The sequence below is a fragment of the Crocodylus siamensis genome, chromosome 4, assembly GCF_052110815.1.
Source record: "Crocodylus siamensis isolate JL-2025a chromosome 4, ASM5211081v1, whole genome shotgun sequence".
NCBI lineage: Eukaryota > Metazoa > Chordata > Crocodylia > Crocodylidae > Crocodylus > Crocodylus siamensis.
Window position 1 is genome coordinate 41,295,301 of NC_143398.1, and position 16,133 is coordinate 41,311,433.

At 44.5% G+C, this 16,133-nt stretch overlaps 1 protein-coding gene across 6 annotated transcripts in view; it reads left to right on the forward strand.

The window, feature by feature from the left end:
• The window catches only part of POT1 (protection of telomeres 1), a 190,923-nt gene that overhangs the window by 83,330 nt on the left and 91,460 nt on the right, over positions 1–16,133 (forward strand). For 4 of the 6 annotated variants that reach the window (XM_090042158.1, XM_090042163.1, XM_090042159.1 and 1 more), the window contains one exon: positions 12,839–12,969. The exons of the other annotated variants lie outside the window; for them this stretch is intronic. In XM_090042158.1, coding sequence (XP_089898284.1) covers positions 12,839–12,969 — 131 coding nt within the window. The remainder of the gene's footprint in view (positions 1–12,838; positions 12,970–16,133) is intronic. 6 annotated transcript variants of the gene reach the window in all.

Genomic DNA, 16,133 nt, shown 5'->3' on the forward strand with positions numbered 1-16,133 from the left:
ATCTCTATTATGAAAATAAAGTTTGGATGTTTTTAATTTTGCAGAATGTGCATGTCCATTGGCCTCGGATACCCTGTCTGCCTTGAAGACTGTGAAGCTGTGGCAAACAGGCTTTTAGAAATCAATTAACCCTTGCCATTTCCCTAGACCATTGTTCTGATGCAATATCAATTTTACCTACAAGCCAGTTTCTAAAAGCAGACTTCTAAATACCACGTTCTAGCCATCAGTATGGCTAGGGAGCTTGTGGTTCCTGACCAGTCAGAAATTAGACAATCTTGTCTTGGGTTTTAGCCTAGATTTTATTTGAGCAACAAGTCTCTGAAGAGGGCTCTTTCAAACTGTAATTGTGGGCTACTGGAAATATTTCATAGGTTTCATAGACATTAGGGCTGCAAGGGACTGTGGAAGATCGTCAAGTCCAGCCCCCTGCCCCAGGGGCAGGAAGTCAGTAGGGGTCATAAGATTCCAGCAAGATAAACATCCAAATTTCTCTTGAAGGTGTTCAAAGTACGTGCTTGAAACACCACCAGCGGCAGTCTATTCCAGACCTTGGGGGCTCAGACTGTAAAGTTCTTCGTTATCTCCAGCCTGAAACGGTCTTGCAGGAGTTTATAACTGTTCGACCTTGCCATCCCTTGGGGTGCTCTGGTGAACAATCGTTCACCCAGATCCTGGTGAACACCCCTTATAAACTTATAGGTGGCCACCAGATCAGCCCTGAGCCTGCACTATTCCAGGCTGAAGAGTCCCATGGCTCTCAGCCTCTCATCATAAGGTCTGTTTTCCTGACATCTGATCATGCGTGTGGCTCTTCTCTGGACTCTCTCAAGCTTCTCCACATCCTTCTTGAATTGTGGAGCCCCAAACTGGACACAGTACTCCAGCTGCAGCCTCACCAAGGCTGAGTACAACAGGGGAATGACGTTCCTGGATTTGCTTGAGAAGCTTCTATGGATGCAAGCCAGCATTTTGGTTGCTTTACTAGGCGCAGCATCACACTGAAGGCTCATGTTCATCTTGTGGTCGACCCCTGATTCTCTTTCATCCATAGTGCTAGCCAGCGTAGCACTGCCATCCTATAAGGATGCTGCAGGTTTTTCCTCCCAAGGTGGGAAAACCTTGTATTTTTTCAGTGTTAAACATAATCAGGTTCTCGTCCACTCATTTCCTGAGCCTGTCAAGGTCAGCCTGGATTGCCTTCTCATTCTCCGGTGTGGATGCTTTACCCCAAAGTTTGGTGTCTTCAGCAAACTTGGCCAGTCCACTTCTGACAGCAGTGTCCACATCATTAATGAAGATGTTGAATAGTGTTGGCCCAAGGACAGAGCCTTGAGAGACCCCACTGGTCACGGTGCACCACAACGATTGACTTCGGTTAACCACCACCCTCTGGGTCTGACCATGGATCCAATTCCCCAGCCAGTGGATCATGGTGAAGCTGAGGCTGCAGTTGGCCAGTTTTGGTAAGAGGATAGCAGATCAAAGGCTTTTTTAACGTCAAGATATACGACATCAATCTCTTCTCCATTGTCCCGGTGATAGGTTGCTTGGTCATAAAAGGAAATAAGACTGCTCAAACAAAACCTACCTGCAACAAACTCATGGTGGTTATCCCTCAGAATACTGCCATCAGCCAGTCTGTTAAGAATGGCCTCTTCGATAATCTTTTTCTAAGATCTTCCCCAGGATAGAGGTCAGGCTGATGGGCCTGTAGTTTGCTGAATCCACTCTCCTCCCTTTCTTGAAGATAGGCACCACTTTGGGCACTTCACCAGAGTGCCACGAGTTCTCAAAGATCCGTGCCAGTGGCTCAGCTATGATGCTTGCCAGCTCCTTAAGTACCCTGGGGTGTAAGCTGTCAGGACTGGCTGACCTGATGGTATCCAGCATCTCAGGGTGTTCCTTCACAAGGTCAGCATTGAGGGAGGGTAAGGAATCATCCTCACCCAGGTGTTTCTGTCCTGTAATTGACAGGGGTGCCCCTTGGGACTGGTGAAAAACCGATGCAAAGTACCCTTTTAGCAAGTTGGCTTTTTCCTGGGCATCAGTTGTCAGTTGTCCCATCTGGTTTAGCAGGGGTCCAATATTGCCTTTGCTTTTCTTTCAGCTCCCCACATATCTTTAAAAGGACTTTTTATTGTCCTTGATACTTGTAGCTAGTTGGAGTTTCATCACAGCCTTGGTTTTCCTGGTTCACTTCCTGCGGGTCTGGACCACTGCAGAATATTCCTCCTTGGAAGTGGATCCAGTCCTACATCCTTTGTACATCTTTCTTTTTAGATGCAGGAGGTCTGCTAGTTCCCTGTAAAGCACCCTGTACCTGCTCTGGACCTGCCCTGACAAGGAGGCTGTTGTGCCTATTTGCTGCCTTTCCTCTGAGAATGGAATAGACTTAGCTTGTGCATTGAGGATCACTCCCTTGAGGAGCAACCACTCATCCTGAACTCTGCTCCCCTTTGGGTCATGGTCCCTTAGGGCCTCACCTACTAGCCTCCTGAGCTTGTAAAAGTCAGCTTTCCTGAAGTCAAGGACTTCTGTATTGCTGATTTCTCAGTTTTACGGCAGATGGTGAAGGTGATCAGCTCATGGTCACTGTCACCCAGCTTCCCTTCAATCGTTAGGTTGCTGATTAGGTTGTCCCCCGTAGCCAGTACCGGGTCAAGCAGTGCTTTACCTCTCATCGGCTCGTCGACTTATTGCATCAGGTATTGCTCATCCATTCACGAGGGAAAGCTTTGCAACCGCTCTGATTTGGCTGAGTGAGTGCTTTCCCATGAGATGTCAGGGTAGTTGAAGTCTCCCATGACAACCATGCACCGGGAGCATGTAGCTTCCTGGTGAACTCCTGGTAAAGCTCTTGATCCTGGGTAAGAGGTCTGTAATAGATGCCCACCATTGTGTCCCCTGTGCTGTGTTCCCCATGGATTTTAACCCAGAGGGTCTCCAGTCCACCCTGGGTGCCAGTGTTGACTTGCAGGGATGTATAGCTTTCCTTGACATAGAGAGCTACACCCCTGCCCCTTTTGTCCACTCAGTCTCTCCTGTACAGGGTACAGCTGTCTATGCCTGTGGTCCAGTCATGGGTGGAGTTTCACCAGGTCTTCATTATCCCTATGATTGTCGTAATTATTTGTGTTAAGCAGGAGGACAACTTCCTCCTTTTTATTCCTCAAGCTCCTGGCTTTTTTGTACAGGCAGGCAAGTGTCCCTTTAGGGGGCCTTGCCTTGCTCACAACTCGTTCTAGGGCTGGGGCATGAGCGGGCTCCCTTAAGTGCCTTGGCCTGCTGCCTTTTCAAGGGTTGCTCAGTGGGCCACCAGTGACGATAATCCCCTCATCGCCCGACGGGCTTAGTTTAAAGCCTGGTGGAGCAGGTTAGCCAATATGGCTGAGAAGAGCCTCCTCCCCAGCGGAGAGAGGTGGAGGTCATCCCTTCCCAGCAGCTCACTCCCTCTCTCACCAAAGAGCAGATTGTTGTCATGGAAGCCGAAGCCTTCCTTATAACACTAGCGCCACAGTCTTTGGTTTACGACCTCGATCCTGTTCTCCCTCCTCAGCCCATAGCCCAAGACTGGGAGGATCGAAGAAAACACTACCTGTGGCCCCAAACCCTTTAGCCCCGCTCCAAAATCCGTGTAGCACTTCATGACCCGGCTGGGATTGCTCCAAGCTGTGTCATTTGTGCCCACATGGATAAAAAGCATAGGGTAGTGGTCAGTGGGCTCGAAAAGTTCAGGGATCTTCTTCGCAATGTCTCAGATACAGGCTCCCAGGAAGCAGCAGACTTCCTAGGCTAAGGGGTTGGGGCAGCAGATTGCCCCCTCAGTCGCCCTCAGGATGGAGTCTCCCAGAACAAACCCTTTGTTTTTTGTCTTAGGGAGAGTGGGGGCAGTAGGCATAGTTGAGCCTGTGCTATGTACCAAAGCTGGCAGCTTAGTAGGCTCTACTGGGGCTGCAAGAGGTTCATACCTGTTGCAAAGCTTCAGCAGGTCGGGGACCTTGGTGTGGCAAGCCTTGGGGCCCTTGACCACCTTGGTCCAACCCTTGGCTGGACAATATGGGAGGTCCCTTAATCTTCCCTTGTCCTGGAAGGTGACTGTGGTCTACCCTGCGCCTCCAGGGGGTGAAGGGTAGTAGGAGTCGATATCCCGTTCACCTTCCCTGATGGTGTGCAGTCTCTGAACTGTGGCCCGTAACTCCGCCAGTTGGCACACCAGAGACTCCAAAAGGGAGTAGACAATGGGAGGTGGCCATGCTCCCGGACCCCAGAGCCTGGAAAAGTGTCAGGCAGCCCCCACAGCCGAGAGCCAGAGGCTCCGTTTCTGTTAATAATATAATAGTTTCTCTTCAATAAACAATAGCACAAACATTTTCAAGCCTCTGCAAGCAGCGCTATATGACTGATGTAAGTGTGTATTGTTCCTATGTTCTAGATGAAGAAAGAAAGCAGTAAGTTGCTTGGTTTCAGTACCATAATTCTTATGTGTAGGGACCTACTTAATTCGCAGTGAGACAAAGCAAATTTCCCAGCTTGATTGAGCCGATTTCACATGCTTTTCCTGGTGGCCCCGCCCCTTACCACTAATTACCATGGAGAGATCCCACAGGAGAAGAGAGATAAAGGGGTGGCTGCTATCTAGGCTGCCGTCTGCTTTTTATGTTTTCCTACCAGCCTGGTGCCTTTCTTTCCCAGGCAGGCTGTAAGGCAGCAAGGACTGTTGGGGAGCCAGCATTTTATTTTTATTCAGTATTTTTTTAAGTTGATTTCACAGATAGTTGTGGATTTACTGGTTTCTGTGAAATTGTGAATTGAGTAAGCCCCTACTTGTGTGGTTTATTTTAGAGTAATTTTTAAAACCAAATTAGATAAATAAGACAAAAGATTTGCAGCTCAAAGGGAAACACTGGAAGTTAATTATAGCAAAAACCTATTTCTGGGAAGGTAGCATTGGCATGTTTTTCATTTCTTTCCTCTTCAAATGCTTAGTATTTCTATGTTTTCTTATGGTGAGTGGAAAAATCAAATGTTAATAGGTTGAATAAATAGTTAATGAAGAGAAATCTCAGGACACTTCTTGTGATCTATAGTTTGTAAACACTTGAATTAAAGCATTTGTTTAGCCAGATGTTGCTGGCAGTTCTTGAATGTTTGCATGTCTCTAACTAGATTCCATTATTTGAAATAAGAATTAAGCTGTATTAAATATCTTCCATTAAATCTTTGGAGTGTTCACTTTGGAGTTTTATAACATCCTTATGGGAGGGGATGGTGTTTTACATGTTTGTTAAATCCATTGTTTCAATAGCTGAGTTTTGGTAGAAAGATATTTGCCTACTGATTTACCCTGACCATGAAAAAGTTCGTTATTGTTATAATTTTTAAAAGAACAATACTCTTTTTATACTACTGCAATTTAGAATCAGACCAGAGTTTGTAATGAGTGTCTTTATTAGCAATAACCTTTTCTCTTTCTGTAATACGAGATTATTGAGCCAGTATAGATCTTTAAGTGAATTCTAGAAAGCCGTAGGTAAACAGTTGCCCGAAGAGGGCTAAACTTTAATCATAGACATTTAATCTTGGGTTTTTTTTGCATTATAATGTTCATGAGCTACAAAAATTCACTCTTGCAAATATTAATAAGTAATTTTAGTTGTTGTAAATCATTACAAGCTTCTATATTTAATTGGTTTTTAGAACAGGGGTGGGCAAAATGTGGCCCATAGCCTGGATCCAGCCCACAAAGAGACTGTTCGGCCCATGACAAGTCCCTAGGTCCTGCCTGATCCAGGCGCCATCCAGCCTGTAATATATCCCGCCACCCCTGGGTGGACAGTGGGGCTGGGGCTGCTCTGCAGCTGGACTCCATTCATAGGCAGTCCAGGTGGCAGCAGCACCTTCCAGCTGCCACCAGCCCCGCGGAGACTGGCAGGGACCCACACACACAGCCCTGGCCCACTCAGCACCTGCTCTGGACCTGCCCTGACTGGAGCAGACCAGCTCTGGACTAGGTGGGAACCACACACAAAACCTGGGCGTCAGGCTGCCTCACACCTGCTCTTGATCCTCCTGCCCATGATGAGTGGTAGCAGAAGCTGCTGCTGAGCATGGGAGAAAAGCAGCTACCTCCCCCTCACTGCTGCCAGACCCTTCTTGCTGCAGCCATCTGGAGCCCATGCCCAGGCTGCCCTGCAGCTCCTCCACCGCTGCCATCAGCGCCACCTCTGGGTGACCTAGCGGAGCAGCGGTGGCAATGGAGCAGAGTCTCAGGGGTTTCAGGAGGCTGCAGCAAGAGAGGCCTGGCAGCGACAGGGGAGAGGCAGCCATTTTTTCCCTGCTTCCAGCAGCAGCTTGTTCCTGACAGCCATCACTGCTCATCATTGGCAATCCCAAGCAGATGTAGGACAGGCCAGGGGCAGGACTGCATGTGTGGGTCCCAGTTGGTCCAGAGCTAGTGCACTCCAGCCAAGGTGAATCCAGGACAGGCTGTGGCTGGGGCCAGGGCCAGGGCCAGGGCCAGGGGCAAGTGAGGTCAAGGCCAGGACCAGGGCTAGGGCTGTGTGCTGCTGCTGGGTGCTGGTGGTAGTAAGGAGGTGCAAGGTGTGTAGGCTTTGGGCTGTTGTAGGGAGTGGGGTGGGGGCTTGCCGACTTGCCCTTGACAGTTCCCCAAAACTGGCTCTGTGGCCCAAATAATGACCCCACCCTGTTTTAGAACTTAGTTATATCATGGAATATAGTTTGAGGTCTTCTCTCACAATGTACCTGCAGTAAATTAAAACACTGGAAAAAATTCTGTGATATAAAATTGCAAATATATATGTCAGTTAAGGTGGATGAGTTCCCCCCACCCCCCACCTCCTCTTCCTGTATTCAAATTTAAGGTGGGACTGTAAAAAGACACTGGTTTTCTTAGGGATGATATTACCAGGCATAATATACTCTGTAATAGTACCAAATATGAAAACTGTTTTAAAGGAAGCTCCAATATGAGCACTCAGACTTCACCCTGGTAGGATTTTGGTTTGCAGTTTCATAAGTGTTAATGAAACTGCCAAGCATTAAATTAATTTCAATTATCCAGAACTGAGAACCAGAAGTTTGTAGATCAGTTTAAAAGCCAGCATTGTCAATTTTGTTACTCTAGTCAGGGCTGTCCCTGGGGGGGTGCAAATCTGGGTGACTGCTTCAGCCCCCATACTTTAGGGGGCCCTGCAAACAGTGCTGTATAGGCTTCACCGCATGCAGCCAGCTCCGCGCTCCAACCACTCGCCACCTGCCCCATGCTCTGGCTGCTCTGACTGTAGTTATCCATTGTTCCTTGCTGTGGTTTAAGGGCCTTTTTGCATGGTAATTTGGGGCAGGTTCTGGAGTTATTAACACCTGAATTGTCTTCCCATTAACACCTAAAACTAGTTTTAAGCACCCTTATGCAGTTCAAAATTACACCACTCCAGGGCAGGAATATCTCTGATCCATATTAGCCAGCAGGTGTTATGTTAAGGCTTCCCCCCTCCATTGGCATGGATTGGGTCCACTGCCCCCCCAGTACCACAAATTCCTCCTTACAGCCCCCCACACTCCACTTACTTGTGGCTCCCTGAGGAAGAAGGGAAGGGTTAACTTGTCTGTCTGGCCACTGCTGCTGCTCTCTGGGCCTCACTTAGCTCAGAAAAGAGCAGTCTGGCAGGGACAGAGGTGGTGGCTGGGCAGGCGGGTTAACCCTTTCCTGCTTGTTCCTGAGAACAGATGGCATGGGCAGCGACAAGTAAGTGAGGGAGGGGAGAAGGGAGGGATCCCTGGGGATGGTGGGGAACTGGGGAGTCCCAGGGAGCAGGAGGCAAAGGGGAAGTTTGGAATGGGGGAGCGGGATTTTTACCTTTTATTCTCTAAGCCCCTGCTGGTCTGAATGTGTGCCTGCTCTGAACTTTGGTTAGCACCAACACTGATCAGTTTGTGCAGCTCACAGTGTAATGTAACAAGGACCTAAAGCCCACTTCATAATGTTACTAGAACTGAATTAAGCACAGCCATATTGGTACTTTACTCCACGACTAGAAGTAGAGACATGAATGATCTATTTATGTCATTAAATCTTGCTGTTGCGGACTTGTTTCAAATGTCTTTAAAGCTACAGACGGACCTACATTAGAGAGACTGTAGATGTTGGCAGTAAATAAAGTTAGATTACAGGTAGAAAAATGTAAGCTAATATAGGCATTAAAAGTAAATTGCTCATGGCTATATACTTGCTGATTTGTAGTGATCTGAAGCCTGACTGGGTATGGCAGAGTCCTTTCATATCATATGGAATGTGTGATGCAGAAGAGCCTTTGGCATTATCTAGACTTTGGCTACATATTCTAGAAACCGAGGCAGTAATAGCCTAATACCAAGACTTTTGCTAAGTTTAACGCATTAAGGCAACGTATAGTTTCTCCTAGGAGAATTGCTGCTCTCCCAGGAGAAACCATGAATTACAGCTTACAGATTTTCAGGACTTTTCTTCCAGAGCAAAAATGGCTACTTCAGGAGAAAAATAATCAGGGAACAGACAGGATTTCTCATGGGAGAGCGAATGCCTGTCCAATTTACCCTTCCAAGAGAAGTTGCTGCATAATCCTGCAGTATCCCAGGGTGCTTTGCCTCTTCCAGTCTTCCCTTCCCGCCCTTGCCATCCACCTTTTCCAGGCCCCAGAGACAGCATGTTGCTTGAGTTGGATTCTACTACTCAGGCTGAGCAGGGAGCAGAGAACACTCCTTTCCCATGTTGTGCTGAGGGAAACTCAGGCTGAATGGCTGACCCAGACTGCTTCATCAGGGCTGCCCTGTACTTTACTGCCATGTGGCACCAGGCAGACTGAGGAATCCTGCAAAGCATGCTGAGATGTGTGCACAGGGGCATGCTGGAATGATGTCAGCACTGCTAGCTCTCTGCTCTTTGGGGACTTGGCATTCAAATGTCTGTTCAAGCATCTTTGGGTAAGCTTTTCTAGCAAAACAAACCCAGGAGAATTCTTCTAAGTCATTTGAAGCCTAAGTGATATAAGAGCACAGGACTGTATAGGCCATCCATCAACTCCTGCCTCTTGTAATGGACATTCACTCCTATGTATATATCACATCCATATGTGGATGTGATGCGTCTGTTTGGTAAAAGTACTGGACAATATTTGTTTTTGTTACCTGTGTGTGATGAGATATACCGCCAGCTGACTAGTCCTCAAGGCTAGGTGTCACAGAATCTGCTTATTTGAAAAAAAAAATGCATTTACATTTCAGTTTGATCTTTCAAAGATCCAACAACATACTGCAGCTAAGCAATTTCTTGCCCTCCTTTTGCTGAAGTTGGTATTGCTCTTTGTAGAATACAATATTTGGGACTAAAAGGAGCTATTGAGCCTTTGATGCTGTTCATGTAACTTTTTTTACCTTTTTTGCTTTACCTCCTCCTCCATGACATACTTGCTACTCTTTGAAGTTGCTTGCTGAAAATATCGGCCTCATAAAAACGATCAGCCAGCTCCCAGCTTCATATTTATTAGCGCACTTTTTCAGTTTTATTCCTTTGAGGCTGGTACCTTAAGATAACATAAATTACCAGAAAATAACTTTCTTACCTGCTGTTTACAAGTTTCAATTTAGGCCTCATTAGAAGGGTAGGTATATAGGAGTTTAATAGCTGGAGAGCTGCTCTAAAAATGTAGCATTTACTGTATAATCCATTTGGGAACCCAGTAACTATTGACTCTAAAATATTTGAACAGACCTGGTAGCAACTGTTTCAATAATTTGATTAGGAAAGTGGCACTAGTCACCGTTAACAATACTGAACTCAGTTGCATTTTAAACATTACATAATTAATTTACTACTTTAAATGTTATTGTTCTTCTGATTCTGTATTGTGCAAGTAAGAGAGAGAAGAATTCTAAGTATTTTTAGCATATGATATAATTTATGTATTCATGGCTTCTATGATTAAAGACCTAACTTAGAAGTAACAGCATTTTTCTCTTATAATAAAACTCCAAGGCAATTTGCACTTAATCATGCTGAGGAAATTAGGTGAATTGCTCAAGATTACCTTTAATGCCTAACGGATAGTTTAATTTTTCATCTGTTATCTTTTAAGATTTATAACTAGTTAGGTAAAAAAAAAAATACTAAAATGTAAAAACTTTCTACTGTAGTAGGCAAATCTAGTGCACTCTGCTGCCACTTTGTCATTTTTTTTTACCAAATTATTATGGGTAAAAGCTACTGGCACTATTAAAGATATTCCCCCCAGTGGTGGCTATCAGTTGAGCAATGTAGTCTTATCTAGTAAAGGAAAATTATCCTGTAGCTGAAGAGCTTCAATAATACTTTAAGTTTAGCTTAGTTATTTTTCAGGTAGGGTTTTCCTCACTAGAAACTATATTAAAAATGACTTTATTATTCTACAGTAACTTCACAGGATAAAAATTATTGCTGTATTTACTGTATTTTCCCATAATAGCAACAGGAAATATATATATAAAATTAAGTGTTTGGCTGGTTTTAATATTTGTGAAAATAATTGGACTCAGTCACAGCTAATTAAGAAGAGAAAACAATTCACATTTCGATTGGAAAAATAAAGATTGGTAACTTTCCAGTTTAATACTTTACAAAGGATTTGTAGGATAAGATTTTTAGCTAAAGGAAATTCAAAACGTATGCTACATTCTGGAAGAGCTCTATTCTAACTGGGATTATGACAAACGTGCGCTTCCAGAAGGTCCTGTATTGTATGGAAAGTTTTTTGTCTCCGAAACAAGAGCTTAGAATGAGCACCAGGAATTTGTAACCATGATTGTGTGACTAATACAGTATTCTGTTGCTTTGACTCTTCTGAATTTTATTTTTAAAAGTATGCTTCATGCACAGAAAATCCACAAGAAAAATTGATGCCATTTTGTACCAGGGTGTAGTACTTATGCTCAGATGGAAGAAGTTGTCACGGAGTGGGGCCTAGGAGCGGCCGTGATCTCTCTAACGCCCCCTACCATGCCAAGTAGGCGATCCAGCACCCTCTTTCTCGCCCGCCACGTCTTGCTGTTATATATAGTTTTATATGGTAGGCTGCCTTTCTGTCCCCTTGGACACGGTGCTAGGATTGTCCGGGCTCCTACTCTGGATGGAGTGACCTGGTGCACCCCAGCCTTATGAGCTACGCGTGCCTCCAACCTCCCCTTAAGCACACCCCAAGCCTCGCAGATCTTCTGGACGTTATCCCGCCACTGTTCTTTCCCTAGAGGCCCTCTCAAAGGCCTCTGCCCGAATGTTCACCCTTACCGGGCTCTCAGCTCTCCATGCGCCCTCTCCCGGGGGCTTCTCTCTCCATGCGCCCTCTCCCGGGGGCTTCTCAATTACAGGCCGTGCCAGACTGGGGCCTGCCTCCCATACGTCCTGTGGTCTCGCGCACTCGGGCCTGCGCGTCTCGCGGTCTCGCGCACTCGGGCCTGTGCCTCGCGCGTCTCGCGGTCTCGCGCACTCGGGCCTGTGCCTTGCGCGTCCCGTGGTCAGAACTCAGGTGGCCGTGGCCGTTCCTGGTCCCGTCTCGTCCCCCGCGCTTCTCACGGTCGGGGCTCAGGTGGCTGTGGCCGTGCCTGGCCCCCTGACCCACCATCTGGGTCTTCAGCCCTGCTCGGGCTTCTCTATCTATCGCCCACCCAGGGCTGGGGTCAACACACCCCCAAATGCAGTGCCACCCTGGCGCCAAACTGCTGTGCCTTCCCCGGCACCTGCTCGCTATGCCCTAACAGGGCACCAGGAACCCCCACCCTACTGAGGAGCTCCCTTGAGGCCTCCTCTTTCCCCTACAGCCTCACCCGGTCCTCCAGTATAACAATAACAAACCAGGGAACATAAAGCCATGAGCCAACCAGCTATAACTCAAAAATAAACCCCCTGGCTAGAACGTAAATACTGTGCCACCATGGCTCACATTCCAAGCCTCCCTGTCAGGGTTCTCTTCACCCCGTACCATGCTGCAGCCGCTCGGGTATGCCATTCAAATGTAATTATTTGAGATAATCAGATAAACATTGTTCTGTGAGGTTTATTATGTGTGTGAAGTTCTGAATCATGCTGGGCTTTTTGTTTGTTTGTGTGTTTTTAAGGTAAAATTGCTGTTAGGGAGGTCACCAGTAAAATTCACTGCTGTTGGATAAACTAAAGCCAAAAAAAATTCATGACAACATTTACAGTTATTTTAATCAGGCTGTTTTAAAAATGTAAACCTTTCGTTTCAAGCCAGCCACTAACTGATGTCTTTTTCTGTTATGTTTAGAGAAAGTATGCTAGACTAGGTAGACCTTTGATCTGGTCTGCCAGTTATTACCTTCTAATAGTTATATAAAACAGAATTTTCTGTAACAGTTGTGTGTAATTTATTAGTATTGATGTAATTTATTACATTGATATAATGTGTGCCTGAATGATGAAAACTAAATGATCCTACTGATACAAATGCTATAACAACTGCTCTGAAAATGAGTTCTGGGTATAAGTCAAAATTGGGGAAGTAGAAACTTGAAAAGATGTGACATTCTCAAAAATAGGCTGAGCCTGTTGCAGAAGGAAGACTGTAACTCAGACGGTCCTGGTTCACATTCCCTGTCAGAAGCAACTATAATATTTTCAACTATTCCAACTGCTTACATGCCACACAGTAGACCACACTTCTTTATTTATATTTGTGCAACTCCCTTGACTTCACGGAAGCTGGAGTGATCTAACATAATTTGGTCCTATGGATGTTCATTAAAAAGTCCTATTTTCTGTTTCTCAGTCCTACATTTTTATATTTTACAGATTATTGTTCAGTTGTAACACTTGTGGACCAATCAAATGTCAAGTTGACATGTACACTCTTTAATGGAAATCTAGATGCCCTTCCAAAAATCTACAAAATTGGAGATATTGTTCGATTTCATAGAATAAAGGTATGTGATGGCTTTCTTTACACTTGTTACTTTTTCCTGGAAGACTGAGATGTTGGAGTAGCAAAGAACACTTTGTTCATACTAAGCATTTCAGTCACGCCAACAGTGGATAAAGAATAAGACAGCTAGCACTAATTGGGCTAGCTATGTTGTAGATGAAAGCTGAAAATTGATTTGGAAAATTTACAGTTAAATGATATTGACACTACTGATGAGGCTCCTAAAATAATAAAATAAACCAAATACCGTAAGTGATAGTTGGGATTCTGGAACATTCAGTTTTGGATGTGGGTAGCCCCATGGGCCTGATGTGATGGCTCCGTAGGCTGCAAGTTGACCACCCTAGTATAAGGGTAGACCTATTGAAAAGCATTGTGTTTAAAAAATAAATTAGAAAAATCAGGGGTGTAGGTTGTAGCCATGTTGGTCTAAGGACTCGGGCAGGAAAGGTTCTTTGGGTGAATCTGATATCTTTTATTAGACCAACTTAAATAGTTGGAAAAAGTTTTCTTAGCAAGCTTTTGGGTTTAAAAATGCTTTGTCAGGCTAGGAAGCGTCTGCAGTTGGTGTGTGCTCTTCCTGGATGGAATGAAAAGTAAAGAAGCCAGAGGTTGGGCTAAAAGACAGACAGTAAGACAGTCAGTGAAGATGTAAACTGAGGAGTCAGTGGGTGAGAGACAGGCTGAGTGATGGGGAAAAGGAAAGGAAGATGAATGTAGCAGGTAAATAGTGGAGAGGTACCTGGGGAGTCAGGTGCCAGGCAGGTTATAATGTTTCATAAATCCAATGTCTATATTTAGTCCATTATTTTTTGTATCCAGGAGGTTGATGACGTGAAGTTCATAGGCTCCTGTCTGAGAAGTGTTTTGTAAGTTCCCTTTGAGGATTAGAACTGAAAGATTGGAGAGAGAGTGGTTTTCTTGTGAGAAATGTGCCCCCACAGGTAACTGGGTATTCTTGTCTTTGATAGGTGCGTGCTACGCAGTTGTTCTTTGTTCTCCTACGTATTTTCCATCAGGACATATATTACATTTCTGGAGATACAGCTGTAAGATGCAGGGATGCTGATGGCTCTGTTGTGGGGTGTAGTAATTGTGGGGGTGGTGGAGGTGTGTTGGCAGGTTTTGCACGTCTTGTTATAACGTGGTCTGGATCTATTTGGTGTGGTCTGGGCCTGAGGAAATTTGCTTCTGGTGATGAGGTTAGATAGGTTCAGTGCTTGTTTGAAGGCTAGGATGGGTGGTTCTGGGAAGAACAGGGTCTCCTTCCTTCAAGTATAGGTTGCAGTTTTTTGAGGATTTTCTGTATGAGCTTGAGGGAGGGTTGATATGTCACCAGCGGTGTGAGATTTTGGGGGGGGAGTTCTACTGTACTGTCTGTGTACAAAAGATTTGTGTGACAGAAATAAATTTCATGTTCTCTTAAAATAAGCCCTCATGATTCTGACATAAGACAATTATCATCTGCCTAGGTTAGGAAGAAACTTCCCAGTAGGCATTTAATTTCCTGGTAGTAGTCATAGTCCCTGGGCCATAGCTATGCACTACAAACTCAGACCCCCTCCCCTGGGCCCCTTGCTGCTTCTGGACCCACCGCTATAGTGGTAGCCGTGGTGCCCCCCCACCCCCCATCTCCCAGGCTAGATACTACTCGCAACGAATCCTGCATTCCTTACCCATCTCAGGGATCCAGGTGAGTTTGGCACCATTTTAAAGCAACAGGCTCTGTCACTGCCTGAGAGGCTACCAGAGTTGAAAGTCTGTCCGTTTGATCTAGCATGGCAAATTGTATATGCAGGTTTTAAAACAGCCCCCATATCTTTTTTAGGAATTGATAATCCCAGATTATTTCCTGTGATTACAGTTTTGCAAAAAATGTCCTGATTTCTGAAATTTGAGACTACTGTATGTCTCTTGAATCTGGAATCAGTTTTTTTCAGTATGATTTAAAAAAATAAATAATGAATACAGAATGAAGTTGAACAATTTAGTATCTCTTTTAGGTTAATGCCTATGTAATTCTTCAAAGACAATTGGGAAGAATCAATTAAACAGAAAAAGACAAAGGTGACATATACATGCCTACTGCAGCTCGGGACTTGCAATGTCCCCATTCAGCTGTTATCTTTGAAAAAAAATGTTAACAAAGTCTAATCTCATTTTTTGATTTGGGAACAAGGTGGAGTGCTTATGGTTTGAGCAAAGAGACATAGTTAGCTGTATTAGCCTAAAGTCAGGAAGTAGGTAAGATAGGTTTCCACCATGGTTTTGCTTTATCAGAGATGCATAAGCTTTCATAAGGAATAGTGTACTTTATTAGATGAATCAGATAAGGTGTAAATCTACTGTGCCTTGTATTGTTTGTAAAATTAGTCTGGTAGGGCAATATGTAATAGAAAAAGGAAAACTATTTCCCCTTCTAACTGGAGTTCTAGGTATATTACCTCTGCAGATTCGCATTGCTTTCTGTCCCCTATTCCCATCTCTTTATTGTTTCCTGAACAAGTGAAAAGGACTGGAGTGTGTCTAGTAGCCATGGTCTTTTTACATCTGCTCATCAAATAATTCCATCACTGGAGTGTGTCTGTATCCCAACAATGCTTTCAAGCTGTTTCTAAAGTTATGACAACTGTCTGTTTCTAGACTTGATCTCAGTTCCAGGTGAATAACTTTATTTCGTTGTAAAGGTCCTGTGAATCAGAAGAGATGCTTCTATTTGGGATTATTTTGAACACAGTGACATTATTTACTTAGTATTTGTTTCAAGAAATGATAATTTCAGGGTAAGGGTTTGAAAGAGTATCTACTTTTAATTATTTTCATGTTAATACTTCCTGAAATTTATTTTCATGACTCTGTTATAATACTTAATGTTATATCTATGCCTTCTGCTATAGAGAGTTGTCAGTGGAAGGGAAGAAACTTTTTTCTCCCAATCAGTAGAAGCATGTTGGTATGACGTGTGCTTGTAAATGGCTTAAATATTTTCATCTTATATGTTGCATAAAAAATGCTACGTTAAAGTGACAGAGCCAAGCACTCAAAAATAAGCAATGCTAGAATTTTAGGTCACCTGTGCCAGCTAAGTTTAATTCCTTAGTGCATGTATATGTTATAATTGTAACTTTTTTAATTGTTTGATCACTTGCTATTATTTTTCCATCA